Source organism: Netta rufina (assembly GCF_964035555.1).
Source record: "Netta rufina genome assembly, chromosome: 20".
NCBI lineage: Eukaryota > Metazoa > Chordata > Aves > Anseriformes > Anatidae > Netta > Netta rufina.
The window spans coordinates 11,766,774-11,785,802 of record NC_140144.1 but is presented as its reverse complement, the minus strand read 5'-3'; the positions used below and the strand labels follow the sequence as shown (position 1 = coordinate 11,785,802).

General features: G+C 47.9%; 2 protein-coding genes across 9 annotated transcripts in view; one reads left to right on the top strand and one right to left on the bottom strand.

The window, feature by feature from the left end:
- Positions 1–13,183, bottom strand: part of PBX3 (PBX homeobox 3) — a 114,708-nt gene extending 101,525 nt beyond the window's left edge. For 2 of the 8 annotated variants that reach the window (XM_084298861.1, XM_084298867.1), the window contains exons 1-4: positions 12,880–13,183; positions 11,330–12,595; positions 9,568–10,251; positions 8,746–8,819 (exon numbers count right to left, since the gene is read on the bottom strand). In XM_084298861.1, the coding sequence (XP_084154987.1) occupies positions 8,746–8,819; positions 9,568–9,764 (271 nt within the window). In that variant the 5' untranslated portion in view covers positions 9,765–10,251; positions 11,330–12,595; positions 12,880–13,183. Of the gene's footprint in view, positions 1–8,745; positions 8,820–9,038; positions 9,395–9,567; positions 10,255–10,602; positions 10,729–11,329; positions 12,599–12,879 lie in introns of those variants that run through there. The other 6 variants (XM_084298862.1, XM_084298864.1, XM_084298865.1 and 3 more) reach the window with 6 other exon arrangements.
- A 46-nt stretch (positions 13,184–13,229) lies between these two features.
- MAPKAP1 (MAPK associated protein 1) overlaps positions 13,230–19,029 on the top strand; it is a 101,556-nt gene continuing 95,756 nt past the window's right edge. The window contains exon 1 of the mRNA XM_084298860.1: positions 13,230–13,373. The gene's annotated coding sequence lies outside the window, so the exon portion shown is untranslated. The remainder of the gene's footprint in view (positions 13,374–19,029) is intronic.

Sequence of the window (19,029 nt, the reverse complement as noted above, 5' to 3'; positions counted from 1 at the left end):
ACCAGAACTAATGCCACTGGGGGTGTATTGGTACCAAGAAAGTTAAGGTTGGCCCCAAAATGTTTTAATTATTTAGTTCTTTTCCTCAAAAATTTCAAACTCAAAATAAACAACTGGAGATGGGTGATGCTCTCCTCTGCTTACTGAGAGAAACACTGATTTTGTGCCTGAAAAGGCACCGTTCTGCTCTTCCTGGCATCAAAATGGCTCCCCACGATAACTAAAACTTTCAGTTTTGGGGTGATGAAGTCCTGATCAGATTCTTTGGGCCAACTGGCTCAGGAGCTCCCGGGGACTGAAACCCGCCAGGTCCTCAGGCTGCCCACGACGTGCCCGTGGAGGACGCGCAGGGCGCCCCGGCAGAGCGGGTCGCTGATGGCAGCGGTGTCAGGCAGAGGCCCACGGCGCGCACGCACGCCGGTTGTACGGCAGTGACGCGAAAACCCCTACGGCTCTGCAGAAATTGCTGTGGTTTGTGTCTTATGTGGTTCACGTTAAAAATTTCCCAACAGTGATAGACTTCAGCTGCCAGGATCAGGGAGACCATGTGCATCTAGTACGAACAGCCCCCGCACAGAGCTCTGGGGCATTTTTTTATCCTTTTTCCTTTCTTTTAAATAACTATTGGGGCTCATAACAAGCACTGTCACTCTAGCACTACTCCCCTGATTGACTTTGCGACAATGATCTGTGGAGGAGATGGGCACGCAAGCACACAAACACTCTGCAAGCACTCAGGCAAAGAGGACTAGAGAGGCTTTGTTCGGTTTGGTCTGGTTTTTATTTTCTGATAAGTTTCTGTTCAATTTCCAGAATTACTTCTCTGATATTTTTAAACAGTATATATATATATATATAAAGAAAAAAAAAAGCAAACTAACCACAAAACTGTAGTAAAGAAATTCCAAGGCTGAATAAAAAACACACGCACACATAAAAAAGGAAAATTTGAACTAAATCAGAAACTCTCGTCACTGAGTCATCCTGGAGCATCCTAATACTGCAGAGGTCTCAGCACAGTGATCGTACGTATCATATATGCCCTAATAAATAGGTTCAACGAGTTGAGTTAAGGGCAGAGTTTAACTATTAACTCCAAATTTCCTCGCTCTTATGGCTGTAAGTCAATCCCTTAATGTTATTTTAACACAGTTTCTGGCAGTTGAATAAAATCTATGGTCAATATTACAACCCCTTCCTTCCTAAATGAAGGAAAATATACGTGCGATTTACATAAGAAATCATGGGAAATCCTGTAAGGGAGCAGGGATGATAAATGTTCAAGGCCTGATTGCCCAGGAATCCAAGCCGACCATTTGACTTCAGCTGTTCAGGCCCTCGTTACACAAATCTCAAAACCAGCAGAACTGGCAGCAATGCCTCCATGCAGGTATAGTTTTCAGCACAGTAACAGTTAGCAGTCAAAGAGGTTATAATGCAGCGCTGTAAGATATAGCTAAAATAATACCACAAAAATCAGATGACACAAAGAATTCTAATACTTTCCTTTTGTTAAGATACAGTAACTGAGAATACAATGAAATTCTTCATGTTCAGTATCTCCCATTAGATCAATTAATATTCAGAGAAAGCCTTTAACATGAAGTTTAAATAATCATAGAAGGAGAAAAAGAACCACCAATGTTCTAGAAGCTTCTCTAGACCTTTCAATCAATTTTATTTATATGCAAAACCAAGAGAAACTCAGAAAAAACAAAGCTCCTCCTGATGCTAAAGCTCTCAATTTACTGACAGGCAAATGGCTTCATGCTGCCACTTAATCTCATTTCTTGCATAATGCCCTCTAATTAGCATATCAAAGTGAATTAATACTTCTAGGGCATTAGCAATGGGAAAATCTGCTCCAGGCTTCACAATAGCAGTTAAGCAAGAGCCAAGAAATCCTCAAAAACACCACAAACCACTTTGCATTGCAAAACTGTTCAATTTATTTATCCTCTCTCTCTAAACACTTTTACCGCACACTGTTTTACTACTGTTCACCAAACAAAATGATAATTGCCAAAGTTACCAGCATCTGTAATGCCTGTTTAGAATCTTAATTTAGATTGTATACTTCAAGATCTCGAGATGCTTTCATTTGCTCTATCATACATACCAGGATATATGGAAAAACTGTTGTTTGTGTAAAAAAAAAAAAATGTAATCAGGATAATATTATTAAATTCAATTTCCACTTATAATTAAAAATTAAATAATACATGAAAAAGCCACCTGCTGGACAATGAGGAATAAGAGATTAGCTTTAAATGTTGATGCATGACTTAAGTATAGCAAAAGGTTTTGACCTGTAAACACATGCTACAAAACCACCCCCTTCCCAAGTGATTGATCTGCAGGACGCGTGGTATTCAGTGATTCATAGACACTGTTACAGCCCGTATGACTGTGCAACATGTACTGAACTGATCATAAACAAAAGAATTCCAAGTAAAACACCTAAAATAGTACAAAATTAAAATAAATGCATAATGATTTTGACTATATTCTCTTAGGCAAAACGAGATATTTTTACCCACTTCCTGAAGCAATGAATACACCATGGCTGTTACCATGAGATATCAGACCATTTTTTCTTTAGAAAATATTTTCAGAATCTATTTTCAATTACAGATCATTTTGTTTGCAAAATATAAACTATAGTTTATAAACAAGGACTAAAAAAAAAACCTCAGACCTCATCATCTTGGTGCTCCCCATCAATCTTTAAAAGCAGAAAAAGAGCATTAGGGGAAAAAAAAAAACACGCTAGTACACCCAACCTAACCCAAGAAGGGAGCGGGAGCGCAGGCGGAAGGCTAATAACAAAGAGTAGAAGAAAATGCCGGGGTCAGTGGGGCTTTCTACGATTCTGTTTGCAACATGAAGGCAAAATGAAGTATGAGAGTAACGAAATAAATAATGATAGATATTTATCTAGTACTTTGAGCCTTTCTAAAGAATGTGCATTATTGAAAAATATATACCATTCAAGTACCAGGCTTCATTTCCTTTCATATTTAATTCCCTGTTTACTTCCACTGTAAAGACAGCATTATGGAAGAGCTCTAATGTCCAGCTGAGAAGCACAATTCATCTGTTTGGCTGATGAACTACTCTAACTTTATAAAAGCATGAGCTATAAGAGCTGACAGAAACTTTAATAATTTATATTAAATATTGATGTGAATTATTTACTCCGTTCATACTTAAAGACATGAATTGCCTACCAGAGAAAAGCAAATGTGACAAAAGGTCAACATGATGGTGAAAAAAGGCAGGCTGTGTCAGGCATGTGTTATCTGAACCATGCTGATCACCTTGATAAGCGAATAGCATTAAACATGACTGCTGAGAAAACAAACAAAGCATTCTTCTCAGGGTGTCAATTCAGGGAATACAAACAGCTACATCTAATTCTCCCAATGATACAAGAAAAGGAAAACACTCAGCTCTCCACCGATTTTGACTGATTAGTACACAGCTTTAGTATTCATTCTTATTAGTCATAAAAATATTCATCAAACCATCATACATATGATGTGCAAGGAACTGTAAAACAGTCTAAAAATTGAGAACAGATACAAACTGGACTCTCTTTCTCTACTATATAATTATTAATATAGTCTTCATATGCATTTAAATATTGTATTACATTTGTAACAATTTAGTATGTCTAATTCTGCTTATATTTGTCTACGGTAGACTGCAAATATCATTATATTAATGTTTCACACAAATCAATATTTAAATTGAAAAAAGACAGCATAATATCCATATCGTACAACTTTTTCATTGAAAGCTGTAGGAATAGAGCTTGATAAATGGGCTAAATCCTGTAAAAAGGGACTCTTGCATTCACTGTATGCTATTATTATAATTTATCTCTGAATGCAAAAATTCCTTAACTTACAGCAAGCATCCTAAAATAAACCACACAGTAACTCATATAATTTACTGTTTTCAGATAAACAAGCAAATGTGTCAAATTCAAAAATAAAATGAAGGAGATGAAAAATACCTATAAAATAAAATAAAATAAAATAAATCCCTGCTCTTACTTAAATTAGTATTGACAAGTAGGTCCAAATTTATCCTTTACGCGAGGGAAGAAAAAAAAAAAAAAAAAAAAAGATGTGGAAACACAGCTCCTGGTAATCAACACAAAGATTGTTATTTAAATATAGCAAGGAGCACTAACAATGTTATGGTCTAAAGATACTATGCAGTTACAGGTTCTGCAAGACAAAGTATCACATTTTTTCTAATGAAAATTATCACCACAACCGCCTGTGTTCTTATCCAGAGAAGTATCCTGCTGGAAATCCACCAAAGAGAGAGAATTTTCATTGTGAATGTGTTTGAACCAGACGATCAAATGACAAACAAGATACTTTATCCAATTTATTTTTACTAGTAGGACATTTACAACGGAAAGCAGTGCCATTGCCATAAGGACAGTGTAAATGACCTAGCACACTACTGCACGTCATCATTTGTAATACATTTGCTGACAATTAAAAAAAAAGATCAAAAGTATAACCAATGATTCAATGAAAAATTTTGGATACTGAAGCATGAGAAAGGAAACAAAAGCTAAATAATTTAAGCTGAAGAGAAGATGTATGCACATAAATACACAGTGATTACTACCTTATGTACTCAGGGTACATAAAAAATATGTATTTAGTACCTTCAAAAAAAACACCAGGATTGCACATAAATATTTTAAATAGCTAAACTGAATAGCAATAACATCATTGTTGATATTTTGAAAATAGCTACCATACATACACACACACACACGTACGTATATGCATGCTATCAGTGCTATTTCATTGTTCCCTTTGAATCCTTCAATGTTCAGATCGCCTTGTTAGGATTCCATGTTATTGCAAATTATTGCAAGTTGATGGCACTAAATAACAGTTTATAAACAGTGAAAAGTTGAAATTTATGTAAGGGAACAATCCCGTGATACGATTTTTAAATAACAACAGTGGGAAAAAAAGGGTTAATATTTTCAAATTCTTGTAGAAGACAAGGCAAGAAGCAAGTCTTTCTCCAAGGAGTTACCTAACAGGCAGTTTACAGATTTTGCAGCATATCGACAAGGGGCGTTCCTAAAAGAGTTGGGCCATTTTCATCAATAAGGAGCTTTGCAACATGATACATGCATGATACAGCCCTTCAGACATCAGAATAGCACTGTATGGTTATTTGTAGTTGTAGCAATAAAAGTAAAGGTTTTAGTTTACATGGGGAACCGCAAAAAATTAACCTCATGGTTAACTTCACTATTTGTCTGGCCTTTCTATTTCTTTTTTCATTCTCTAAACCGAAACTCTGCAAGAAGGGAGAACATTTTTAATGAACATTTTCCTCCTCTCTCTTTAGACATAAAAAATAGTTCAACCAGCCCAACCAGCCAAGCAGGCCTTTCTCTTCCCCTGCGGACACCTCCTGCAGTCGAGAAGTTCATTAAGTTTTATGATCTTCCCAAGTCAGTCCTGCTTATAAGCCTCACAAAGGCCACAAATCTGGCAAACCATCATGTATGCCATTAGGCTTTACTAGTAAATGAATGCTATTTAGGGTTTGTGGTGACAGTAAATTAGGGTTTGGTTGGCAGCTATCATTGTTTCTGTTGGACCCGTATAAATAAATAAATAAATAAAGGTATACGTGTGTGCGTCTATGCACACGCATTCATACATTTTTATAATGCGTGTGCCTATCCGTATCAATGATTCTTACAGACAAAACAAATCATCTATCAACACAGCCTAGGATGTAATAATATGTCATTCCACTGGGAAATAATTGCAATTCCCTAACCATTTTAAGACTATAAGAATTAATATATTTTCATTTCTATCTCCATGAGAAAAAACAGTACCTCAGGTATAGCAACGGACTAATGTAGAGTTAATCAGATTACAAATCTGAAGGATTTTTAGTCCGTAAATAAGAGAGATTATTAAAAAAAAAAAAAAAAAAAAAAGGCAGGGATCAGTTTTTGATTCCTACTGGTAGGCACACAAGGCAGACTGATAGGCAGGAACGCAACAGATGTGAGTGTGCCTGGGGAAGGTAACTTTAAGACTTCCAAGCGACACCTCAGAGAGCAGGTAAAATATAACCAAACAGAGCCAACAGACTCTCACTTGCGTATCCTTGTATTTTATTAGAGGGGCTTCAGTAGAACTTTGGGTATCATTTTTCCTTGAACTAATTAAAGAAATAAGTGGCAGTTAGTTTCTTTATGAAAACCATGCTACCTTGTGGTTGCCTCTAAGAATGCACATATCTATTAATATCTGCGAGGCTCTTAAATGCATTATGCAGCACTTTTTTAAATGTTAAAATGTTAAAAAAGAAATGTCAGGCTAAATTCAGTAAGCTCAGTGATTTCTTTATACATGGCAAATACCGCACGGAAAAAAACTCGTGAGCTCCTAACCCTAAGTGCGAGGGAGAGAAAGGCTTCGAAAAACGCGATGCATTCGTTAACCCTTGCCGGAAAGTGACAGAGCTGCTCTACCTCAGCTGGGGATTCCTCCACATATTGTCTCGCTACCAGCCTCACGAATTATTTGCTGACTGTACTGAAAACTAATAAAATATAAAAAAAAAATACATAAATCAATATAAAAATGACTTAAATACTGCATTACTTATTTCAGAATAGACATGACTGCGATTACACTCCACGTATAGGCTCCAGCCTCCCTTCTCACCTCTCTTCCTTCTCACAGAAGGTAGCGGGAAAGCCATCACAGTAACTCCCACCGCCAGCACCAAGGTAAACTTTGGTTCTGATTAAAAGGAATTAAATTCCAGAGCATGACCCAGTTGCAGCCAGATTTAAGTACTTGGACCACAAGACAATGCAGAGCAATGGGGGGGAGGGGGGAGCCTCTGCTTTAATTGCATCTCGAACTGTTTACCCTTCCAGTTCAGAATTGTTCGAGCTGTTTCCTATGAAAACAGTTTATAGAAAATAAGCTAGAATTTACTTTCATGTTATCTTTGCTGTAGCACACTGACTGAAGTCTGTACAGACATTTCAACTCAACTGGGAGACCCTGAGTGAACGTCCCCCTGCGGGAACAGTTTTTGGTGGGGGTGTGGATTCATCTCCATCAATCACTCGGTGCATTAATCCTGTCTCTCCTGTGCTGCTGGGGCTGGCAGGATCCTGCCTTTGGGCAGACAGACGTCTTTGCTCTTTGTTGGTTCTCAGCTATTTTACCAAAGAGATAACTTGCAAACTTGGCTCGAATACTTGGCGCACAAAGGCAGGATTTTTCTCAACTCGCACATTTCACCAAAACACCCAAAAACATTTCAGATCTCAAAATCTCCTGTCAGGTTCCCTCTCGCTTCTGCAACAGCAGTGGCCTCACCGAACCCCCCTCTGCCAGTAATCCCCGCTTCTGAAAAGACTTTTTTTTTTTTTTTTCTCTTAACTCACCTCTGACATGTGGTTGACTATACTTTCCTTTCAAAACAGTGAGGCTAAGCCCTGTGCAAATAACGTGATCGCAGGACCTACGCCTGCCTTCTTAATTGAAATTTGCCTGCTGCAAAATGTCTGAACATCAAGGGCAGGTTGCTTGGTTAGCTCTGGAGCAGGACAGGCAGAAAGTTTAGAGAAAGACAGAAAACAAACACAAACCAAGAAGGACAGAAAGGGACCGTGAACTGATCGAGGCAAAACACAGGCACGGGGGGAGGGAGGGCAGAAGGGGGGATCATTCCCCTTATCCCTGGTAATATAATGCAATATAAAGCAGAATCAATCTTAATATTCACAACACAGTCAATACCCTAGTGCTTAGCTGTCAGCAGAAACTGAAGTGGATCCCCGGTAGCAAAGAAGCCCTTGGACATAAAGCACCATAATTTACTGAGTACTGCGCGCTTCTGGGCTCCTCGGTCGGTAACTGCATGATTTCACATTTGTAGTTTTCGTCTATATAATCCCATTTGTTCAGCTTGCAATTAGGGGGGCTGTGTGTGTTCGAATATCAAGTACAGCTAAAAACGCAAGCCAGTGCATATTTTTATTTTTAAAACCAGATCAGAAAAAAAAAAAAAAAGGGGGGGGGTTTATTCTCATAATGCAAAACAGAGTACTTTTCAAAATCGTTTTCTCCAAAAAAGAAATTTCTCTGTAAATTCAGTGATGTCAAAATTTTGAAAAAAAAAAAAAATAAATGCCTTTAAGAAAAAGTACAGCATTTATTACTGTCTCATTAACGTAGCCCAGAAAAAAAAAAAAATACCGATATATTTTTGTACACTCGAGAGTCAGGTTTGTGGCATGTAAAATGTCATCGCCGGAGAACAACTAAAGCTTCGCTGCGCTCTGTAGCACTCTGGGGTCAGGGCGCCCGCCGCTTTCCCAGCCTCTCGCCTCTTCCCAGCGGCACGGGGCCCGCGCGGGGGCCGCGCTCCGGGGGCCGCGGCTGCGTTGGGCTCTGCCCTGCCCCGCAGCGCCCCGCGCCCCGCGCCGGCCGCGCCCGCTCGCAAACTTTGCGGCCCCGCCGCACCTGGGGCAGCGCCGGCCGCGGCTCCGCGGGCGGGCCCGGCACGACACGGAGCGGCCCGGAGCGGAGCGGAGCGGCCCGGGGCGAGTTGCGGGCCGGGGCCGGGGCCGGGGCCGCTCCGCAGCGCGGGGCCGCTCTGTGCCGGGCCGGGCGCTCCGCGGCGGCCCAAGATGGCTGCGGCGCCCCTTACCTGTTTTCTCCTTGATCTCGCAGAGGACGCTGAAGAGCGCGGGCTTCATCCTGTGGCAGTTGAGCGCGTGCTTCCTGCAAGAGAGCACAGAGAGCCGTTAGCGCCCGAACATGGCGCCCGCCGCCGCGCCAGGCCGAGGGGCCCCGCTCCGGGCCGGGGGAGGCCGCGCCGCGGGGCCGGGCCGGGCCGCGCCGAGCCGAGCCGGGGCCCCCGGGCCGCCCCGCCGCCGCCATCCATCACCGCGGCCGGCGCCGTGACAGCGGGCCCGGGCGGCGCGGGGCCCCGCGCCTCACCTGCGGGCAGCGCGAAGCAGCGCGGGGCCGCGGCCGGCGCCTGATGGATGGGGGCCGGGGGCACCCCTGGAGCCGGCCGCCTTTGTTCGGCCGGGCCGCGGCGGGGCCGGCGCGGGCTCCCCCGGCACCGACCCCCGGAGGCTTCGGCGCTCGGCTGCCGCCGCCCGGGGCGGGGGGCGGCCGGGACACAAAGTTACGGGGCCCGGCGGAGCCGCGGGGAGCGGGACCGGGGCCGGGACGGGGACCGGGAGCGGGACCGGGACCGCGGCCGAGCCGGGCTGAGGCGCCCCGACAGCGCCGGGCTGCAGCCGAGCCGGGCGGCGCGGCGCGGGGCTCTGCTTGTTTGATCGGAACAACAACAAAAACGGTCACACAGCCGCTCCGCCTCGGCCTCGGCTGCGTGCGAGCTCTGCTGCAGCGCTCGGGAGTTGCTGTGCCGGTGAGGCGCCGGCTGTCCGCGGAGCAGCGGGGAGCAGAGGAACAAAACCCACACACACAACAAGACAAGGTTTAATGAGACGAAACCAACTTTGCTTGTGCCTCATCCAGGCTTTGGTCAGTGATGGTCATGATCTGATGGAGGATGTCCCCGATGTCCTGCTTCCTGCCGTCGCCGTCGGCCCCTTCGTGTCCGTGGGGAGGAGGCAGAGCCATGCCCCCCTGCACCGAGTGCCCGGCCAGGTTCACGCCGGCCAGAGTCTGCAGCATCCTGGACTGCTCGTCCATGCCGGCCTCCGCCGCAGCCCGATCGATGCTGCCGGGCGGAGCGGCGGGGAGCGGGCTGCGCCGCCGGCGGGGAGCGGAGCGGGGGCTGCGGGAGGAAAAGGCGAGGCGGTCTCCGGCTCCCGAAGTCAGTCTCAGTTCCTGACTCCTCGCTCTGTCCTCGCGCGCACACGCGCGAAAAGAGAAATAAATAAAAAGGCAAAAACCAGATCGACAACAACAACGAAAAATCAGTATCTGTGTTTGGACCGGGTCTCGGCAGTTTATTCCACTCTCTTCTGCTTTCCAGCGCAGTAAATCACTCTCTTCTTTAGTTACAGTCTTCTTTCATCATCATCATATCTGCGGCTGGGATAAATGACTTGATAAGGTTTCTTTGCAGTTTTCTTTCCTTGGTACAATCTTGCTCCAAAGCTTTTTTTTTTTTTTTTTTCTCCCCTTTTTTATTTTTATTGTTGCTTTTTATGTCTTTCCCCACTTGTCCAAAAATCTTCTTTGCAAAAAGATGAAAAAAGTAAAAAAAAAAAAAAAAAAAAATCAAAAAACTTGCTTGCAAATCCCGAAGAAGTTAGGAGGGTGGCAAACAGCAAAAACCACAACAAACCGAGCGAGCACCCCCACCCCCAAATTGCAACATAAAAAAAAAAAAAAAAAAAAAAAGCCAGGAAAACACAATCACAGAGGGAAAAAAAAAAAAAAATTAATTGCCCTCCCCCCAAAAATAACAAATGGTCCCAAGTCTGTGCAACGGGGGGAAACAGCAGCGATCAAAAGTTTGGACTCGCGCGAAGAAAAGAGCGGAAATAAAGGGGAAAGAAGTGTAAAAAAATTAATTACACACTCTCTGCAAAGCAATGTGCAAAAATACCGGCCGGCCGGGATTTATGGGGCCGGCGGCGCGGTGCCGGTGTGTGTTTTATGGTGTTTGATGGCCGCTCCGTGAGGGATTGACAGCCTGCCAACGCCACTCACTCACCCCGCAGACGTGTCACCCTGTGAGCAGCGCCGCGGCCGCCGGCAGGGACGTGGGCCCGCCGCGCCCCGCCCCCGCCCCGCCCCCGCCCGCCGCCCGCCGCCCGCCCCGCCCCGCCCCGCCCCGCCCCGCCCCGCCGGGCGTGGCCGCCGCCGCCGTGCCCGGCTCCGGCTCCGGCTGCGGCTCCGCGGGGTCGCGGCTCCCGCCGGGCCGGGCCGCGGCGGCGCTCCCCGGGGGGCGGGGCGGGCCGGGAGCGGCGGGCGCAACGGCCAATCGGAGCGCGCGGGGGCGGGCGCTGGCGGCGGCCGCGGCCACTCAGAGCGCGCGGGGCGGGGCCCGAGCAGCCCGCCCCCGACGGGCCCCGCCCCCCCGGCCGAGAAACTTGCGATTGGGCCGTTCGAACGGTCACGTGCCCGGCCCGAGCGCCGCTCCGGCCCCGCCCTCGTTGCTATGGGAACGCGCGGCACAGGCCTCGCCGCACGCCGGGCAGGGCCGGGCCTGGGGGGGGCCGCCTGAGGCCGCGGCTCCCCGGGGCCCGGCTCCCGCCGCCCTCCCGCAGCCCGAAGCGAAGCTGTCCCGCGCCGCCGTCACCCACCTGTCCCGCGCGGCTCCCCTCAGGCGTCCCGCGGCGCCAGCCCAGCTCCAGGGGCCGGAAAGGGCCGGGTCCTGCGGCCGGGAGCCCCGGCGCTGTGCGATGGTCGGGGTGCGGCTGGAAGGAGCCCGTCCAAACTCAAGCCGCGTCCGCGTCTCTGCGACATCCCCGGGCGTGCGGCTGCCCGCTCGGCTCCGTGCGGCTCAGCGGGGCTCTCGGTCACGGCTGGCATCGCCCCCATCACACCTTCACCCAGCGCCGTAACCTGGATGGCATCCCTTGGGGCTGGGGCTCGGCCACGTCCCACGCTTAGCCGCTATTCTGGGGAGCAGAGCCAGGCTTTTACCGTTCCTCCAAGCAATTAGCACGCTTACTCAAATTCTAATTATCTTCTATCTTAATTACTGTGGCATTTTCTGGCCTAAACAGATGTGTTCTTAGTGTCATCCAGCTTTGGTAAGAGCGCTACTCCAAAGATACTTTTTTATGATTATTATTCTGAATATTTCACAAACCCGTTTGCATTTGTCCACTGAGGGCGAAGTCTCCCAGAACAGCTGAGCGATTCCAGTGGCTGGCTGGCACTGAAATGAACGGGACGCTGCTGCCCCTGTGCCAGCTCTGGTGCTGAGCTCACCCCGTGGTGCTCCAGTTCACTTCACTAAATCATCAGAAAGCTCATCTTCAGGGTTGTTTTTTCTACTAGTTTATCAGGCTGAGTCAGGTAATTACAGCATGAGATGACGGCTGGAGAATGACTCTCTGTGCTCTGCTTTGCTCTTGGTTATGTCCTTACGCTACCCATTGTCTGTCATTTGTTAGAGCAGCTTCAGTTCCTCGCCTTCAGTTGGCCACCGATGCCAGGCTCCATTACCTGCCCTTCGCAGGATCACACAGACGTCTTCACACCAGAGCCTTTGGTGGCACTCTAATTCTTTTCACAGCCGTCTGGTAACATCCCTTTTAAAGCTTGCTTTTTGTCGAAGTGTACAGCTGTTTAGAGACTGCTAGGTCATGGTTTGCTGAGAAACTAACCAATATTGTCTTGTTATTGCCATGGGAGATGGTGGAGGCAGGCTGCGTTGGCAAGTTTAAAAAGCGACTGCAGAAATGCCTGGCCAGCGGGCCATGAGCAGGTACAAATGGAAAACGCGTGCTAAAAGGACCCGTGAACATCTCCAGTCCTGGACAGTCTGCGAGTCTGGAGCACACGGACCGCCGAGAGTGGCCAAGCTCATCTGCCCGCTCCAAAACAGCATCTGCTGTAGTCTGCTGGAGAGAAAATACGAGTCAGAGGGAACGCTGGGCTAACCCAGTCCAACATTTCTCATGTTTTCAAACAATACCAGAATTGTTAAGTTTATTTAACCAGAACTGTTAAATACAGGGGATTGCAGAAGTTCCGTTTGTCTAAATGCAGCACCTTTATGCTTGCGTATCAAGCGCTATGTGGGAGGTTCACAAATCACAACACAGAGAGAAACACAGCGCAGTGTTGACAGGTCAAACAAGGTCTGGGAGTAACTGGTACAGCCTCGTCGGGAAAGCGTTACCTTTACTTGCAGTGAGTGCGGCTGGGCAAGGGAACTACCGGGGCTTTCCTCAGTGAGGATCTGCCGGAGCTATGGCCGGGGCGGTGTCTGCTTTGGGAACGCTCCCGCTCAGCGCCCTGAGCACTCGGGACGGTGTCACCCGACCCGGCGGGGCCTCGGGGGCGGGCCCTGCCCCTGCAGCCGCCAAACGCGCGGCGCGGGCCGGGCCGGGCCTTGGCCGCAGCCGGGGCCGGGGGCTGGGGGCGGCCCCGTCCCAGGGCCTCGCCGCGCCCGGGGGCGCCGCCACCGGCCCCTGCCCCACGCACGCGCCCGGCGGAGCCGCCGCCGCCATCGTCACATCCGGGGGCGGCGCTTCCGGGTCGCGGCGCGGCCCAGCTCTCCGCTGCCGCCGCGTCCCCGGCCCGGCCCCGGCCCCGGCCCCGCCGCGGGGAGCAGGCGGCGGCCAAGGCCCGGCGCGGCCCCGCGGAGCGGCGCAGCCCGGCCCGGCCCGGCCCGTAAGTGCGGAGCAGAGCGGGGGGCGCGGTGCGTGCCCGGCGCCGCCCGGCCTCGGTGGCCTCCAGCCCGCGGCGGGTCCCCGGGGGCGCGGCGGGTGAGGACCGGCCCTGCCCGGCCCGGCCCTGCCCTGCCCGGCCCTGCCCGGCCCGGCTCTGTCGGTGCGCGCAGTCCCGGGGCGTTGCTGCGGGCGGGGTCCGAGCGCTGCTGGGGGCCCGGGGGGCGCCGCCGCCCGCGCTGGGGGCAGGCCGGGGGCAGGTTGGGGGCAGGCCGGGGGCTCCGGGTCGGGCAGCGGGGGAGCCCGGCCGGGGCCCTTCGAGGGCATCGCTTTGGGTTCGGCTCTGCCGGGCTGTCAGGCTCGGAGCAGAGCTGCTGGTGGACGCTTAGGGTTGGGTTACGAAGCTGAGATCGCTGCCCCGGCACGGACCTGTACCCAAATAACCCCGGTGGGGCGCTGGGAGCAGTGGAGGTGTGCCCCCCAGCTGCAACGAGTGACAAACCTGACAGCCAGCGCGCTGTGCCGCTTCTCCTCTTGCTCAACAGAGGCCTCAGAAGTTTAAGCAGCTTGGCAGCATGACCCGCGCTGTGCCTCCTGCAGCGCAGCTTTCCCAGCCTTACAGAGTTCTGTGAGAAACAGACCGGTGTGTGCACCTGCAAAAGGCCGCTTACACTCACAAGCAGGACAAGGAGTAAGTAGGGTGCAGGCTGCGTGCCCCGGGGCAGGACCAGCTGCTCCCCGTGGGCTGCTCCAGGCTGCCTTTGCCCAGAGGACTGAGTGTCACCTCTGGAAAGGTGGCCCCAGGACCAAGTGTCATCTCTGGGAAGGTGGTGGCAGGGCTGAGGCTGCCTTCAGGCCCTGCCTGCAGGCCCCGGGAAGGGGCAGGCCAGCACTGCCGTGGTGTAGGGCTGCAGAAGCAGGTGGTAATGGTGCTGGTCCTCGTAGCACAGAGTGCTGCCACAGTGCCATCAGCACTGCAAACCATTATCATTTGGTGCCGTGGTAATTGTGGTTGTGGCACTGTGTTATGCTTGAGATACACCTTGTGGTGAGTTTGTTGCCTTATGTTTTGCTAGCAGCAGTTCTGCATTTGTCAGAAGTGGCCAAATGAGGACTTTGTTAGGCAGCACTTCTGACAGATCCCAGTATGCGTTCTGACACGCACTGTGTGTGCTGAGCAGCTTTATTAAACCGGGAGACCTAGCGGTTTGTTGTCTACAAGTTTCTTGTATGAGACAACACAAACGTAATCTCTGCCTCGTTTCCTTTTTGCTTGAGATGTGCTCTCTAAATCACTTACTCTGAAAGCAAGACAAAGGTTCTTAAACATGTTACGCTTTGTCTGCCGGTGAAGAAGAAAGACCAAAATTTTGTCCAGACAAAAGATAAAGGCCAGAGAAAAGGGAGATGCTCATCGATTGCTGAACCAGCGCGTACCTGTCCAGTTACATTTGACACGGAGTACCAAAGAGGCTTGATGTCGTGGAAGTTTTTTAAGCAGATGTTTTGCTTATGAATGCTTCTGCAAGTCAGAAGAGGTTGCAGGCTGTTACATTATGAAAACAAGGTTACAGTCGTGCTCGTTCAAAGCTATGCTTTTACGCCATAAAAATATGTTTGTGCAGCGAGAAGTAGAGTGGCAACAAAGTGAAAAAAGGCTGTTTCACATTCAACTTCTTTTGATTTGTACTTCCATTAAACAAATAAACACTACAGAATGTATGAAAGAAGGAAATAAACACTCACTTGTCATTCAAGTTTCACCTCAGGTGCGAAAAACTGTAGACAAGAATTAGAGTAGTATTGCTGAACTAAACTGGGAGCTTGGAGGAAAGGTGCAAGGAATTGCTGGTTTCACTGTTAAATCTACATATAGGGAACAGGAGTTCTTAAAAGTTGTTAGAATTAAATTCTAGTAGACTACTCTTCTCTCTCTCTTTCACTCCCTGTTTGCCATCAGGTGTGTGCCTTGCAGAAAGTTGTGTTTGTGGCTAGATTTACTGCCTGCATTTCAAATCTACCTTTATGGGTGTACTCTTAGGGTTGGTGTATACAGAATGAGCGTTTTGTGTAAAATACTTCTAGGGTAATGTCTTGGTAATATAGGGTCACATTTTCTTGGACTGAATGTGATTGTTTTGTTGAAAATCGACGTCTGGAGTACTGTTACAGAAAGGGTTATGTTATGTTTGAAAACCATCAAAATATTCCAGTTCAGACTAAACTACAAAAATAAATTATCCAGCAAAGCTGAATATACAGTTGGTGGCATCTGAGATATATATGTGTGTATATATGTATATAATTTTTGATAGTCCTGTTTTAAGATGGGAACTCTAAGTGCAATTCTGAATTGTCATTCTGTGAATGACCCAGAGCTCTGTAATCCCGTGTCGGATGCTCGGAGGGGACGTACTCCCTTCAGCTAAAATCTGACGGTGCGGTTGCGCAGCAGCAGCACGGTTCTGAGAGTGGACTGGTGAGCTGGCTCAGACAAGTGCAGGTGGGTCTCACGTGGCCGGGAAGCTGACGGGCTCCAGCCGTGTGAACCCGGCTGCACGTCAGCATCGGGGAGCAGCAGGCGTGTTTGTGGCTCTGGGGCTCTTTGCAGATCCTGTGGGGTTATGGTAGGTGCAGCAGGACTCGGCCTTTGCCCTGAGTCGCCCCAGAGCACGAGTGGTAAGGCTGCAGCCCTCCCTGTGCTTGAAACACCGTTGAGACAAGTTGGGCTTCAGCACCTGCAGGCAGGCTCTGTGCAAAGCAGCTGTGTGAGGTGGACACGGGTGGCTCCTGGACAGCTCCTCACACACTGCTTGTGGTGGAGACCCAGGTAGTGAGCCGTGCTCAGGAACATCCAGGCAGAGCTGCGTCCCTTCACAACGGTCTGAAGGGCTTGGAGGCGGCCTTAGAAAGCCTCCTTCAGACTCTCAATATTATACAGGCCACAAAAGGGTAGAATGTTGAAGCTTTCTATTTCGGTCATTTCTTGTTGAAGACTGAAGTTTGTACAGGGTATGTGTTCAATAGTATCAGGGAAAGTCTTTGAAAGATCAATGTTTTTTTTAGGCTCCTGAATGCTATAACGTGAAGAGCCAGAACGGAAACTGCAGCGTAGCATTTGAGAAGCTTGAGCCCGTGCTTGCAGCCTTCTGTTTGCAAGTCGATGTTATATACGAGCATCCTAGGAAAATTAAAGCTTAACACATCGTCTTTTAGTGTTTTAGGCAAGTGAGTGATAAGCTGTGGTTTCACGTAGAAGTGTCGTGTCACTGCTGAAAGCCTTCCCTCCAGCTGTCTGTGCCCACAGACGTGCACTCGGCCTCCCTGCCGCACGGGCAGCGGCTGCTGCCCCCCGTTTGTGGACAGGGTGCTCACCGGGAATAAGAACAGAAGGAAATTGCAATCTGTTGTTTAAAAGCTATCCTGGTCTGGTTTGTTATTTTAAAATCAACGGTCTTAAAAACAAATGAAAATAATTGTGTTTTTTTCTGGATAGCAAATTCTCCCAAACGCGGGCTGGGGAAATAGGCCGCGGTGGTTCCAGCGCGTGGGGTCATTACAGCCTGGCACTGCGGGTGTAGTGTGTGACAGGGAATGCCTGCTAGCCAGGATGGAAAAATAAGCATAATCATAGCCATTAAAAATTAAGCAAAGTGTTTGCACATATTTAGATTAGGGAAAAAAAAAAAAAAAAAAAAAAACACAGGCAAGATGCCGCTTCTCTAAACTGTTTCTATCCAAAGCATTCAGTACAATATCAGAATGAAAAATGACAACACTTTGTCATCTGTTCAAATTGATATTGCACTCTTTGCAGTGACAGCTGAAAAGGCCCACAGGTGCCATATAAAGAGGTGACCATGTTGTCATATTTCATTTAGGCATCCCTCTGCAAAGCCATAATTACCTAATTAGGTTGTTAATTAGGAGATTAGCATTTCACTATATTGATAGAATGCTCTTTGCAGGCATGAGTCTAGATACAGATTTGTCTGCCCTAATTTATAATCTCTGCATTTTTTTATACTTATTTATTTGCGTAAAATCTTGATGCAAGATAGCGTAGGTTAGCTGCGAACCAACTTGTTTGCAACTAAATGAAGATTTGACAAGATCAGGAAACAACCAGAGAAGAGTGTGTTGTTTCCATGTAGACTCCGATATTCTCTCCCTCCTTCCCTAAAGCTCAGTAACTAAAATATTGAATTTGGTGTACCTTGTGTCCTGCCTAGCGTGACAGCAAAAATAAAGCCAAGTTCCGAGCGGTTTGTGCAGGCAGAAATGTGTATCCGATGCCAGACTGATACACAGGATTGTAAATTGACACAGAATTTGCTGAAAGTTGTGTGTAAGGTATTGTTTCTCATCGTAACTTTCAAATTCCAGCTTCACTTGTGAAAGAGCACCTTTTAAATGATTATTTCCTTTTTAATGATAGGCCTGAGCATAAATGACAGCTTCTCTAAATAAGTATTCATTCTTAAAGGCACTTGAGCTTCTGTTGAAACGTAAACTTGAATTTTCATATATTGCTTTTCACTTCCCTTTATCCTGCGTGCACAGGGCTCCGTCTGGCATTCAAGGGTTTTGATTATTTGTACTGCTGCGAATGTAGATAACCAGAACCATTTCTTCAGCAATTGCAGACAGAAGTTAACTGTGAAATTATTTCATATAACCTGAATCATAAATTTTGAAGTATATTCACACCGTCCTATTCCAGCTTGTAGGATGTGGGGGAAGAAATCAATTTTTATTCTAATCTGTGCATTTTTTCATTAGTTTTTAAGATCGCTTTAAAGAGCTGCAGTGAGGAGTTTAAGTTCAGTGAACGTGGAAGCCCTTGAGCGCTGACATGCAACATTATATAATTCTTCCAGCCTGCTGTGCTCTGAGTTCAGCAGTGATGGTTTGGGATCCAGGTTGCACCCTCCAGAAGTTGCACCTTTGGAATGTTGATGGTTACGCTGAATAGAATGGGACTGCTTGTTACTTCCTCAGGGAGGGCCATCAACCTAAGCACATTTTCCTCTTGGGGGGGAAAAAAAAAAAAGGGAAAAAAAGAAAATGAGCTACAGGTCTGTAGAATAAGAAATTTCAGTTCTTATTTTTTTAATTTAGAGGGGAAATAACCTTCCAGGAATTGGCTGGAGAATCTTGTGGAGAATTTACAGCTGCTTTTAGCCATTTGAACCAAAAGAGCCTTAAAATTATCACATCAAAATTGGTGGAATTTCAAAGTTGTAGCTCTTTCTGAAGCAGGACATTTTTAATTGCTTTCAGCTTTCTCCAATTTTTATCACTTATTCTAGCTTACATAGAGGTCTAGGAGCAAATTTCATGTGTCAGACATGATAGATTTTGAATTACGAAGAGCAAAAATATGTAACTTGTCTGCAAGTATTTCTTGTACTTCGTTCAGTTGTAGCATGTCGCGGAAGGGTGACGTTGGCTTGCAGCTTTGGGGACGACAGTCGTGAAGTGGCAGCCGTGCCGGAGGAACCTGGGGGGTATAGGGCCGAGCTGTGAATGTGCCCCTGTGCTCAGAGCTCGGTCAGGGGTCGGTTCCTGCCTGTGAGGAGCCGGGTGTGCGTGCCTGGGTGTGCTGCCGTGCCCTCCGTTTGGGACCTGCGTGTCACCCGCTGGGAGCAGGGCAGACC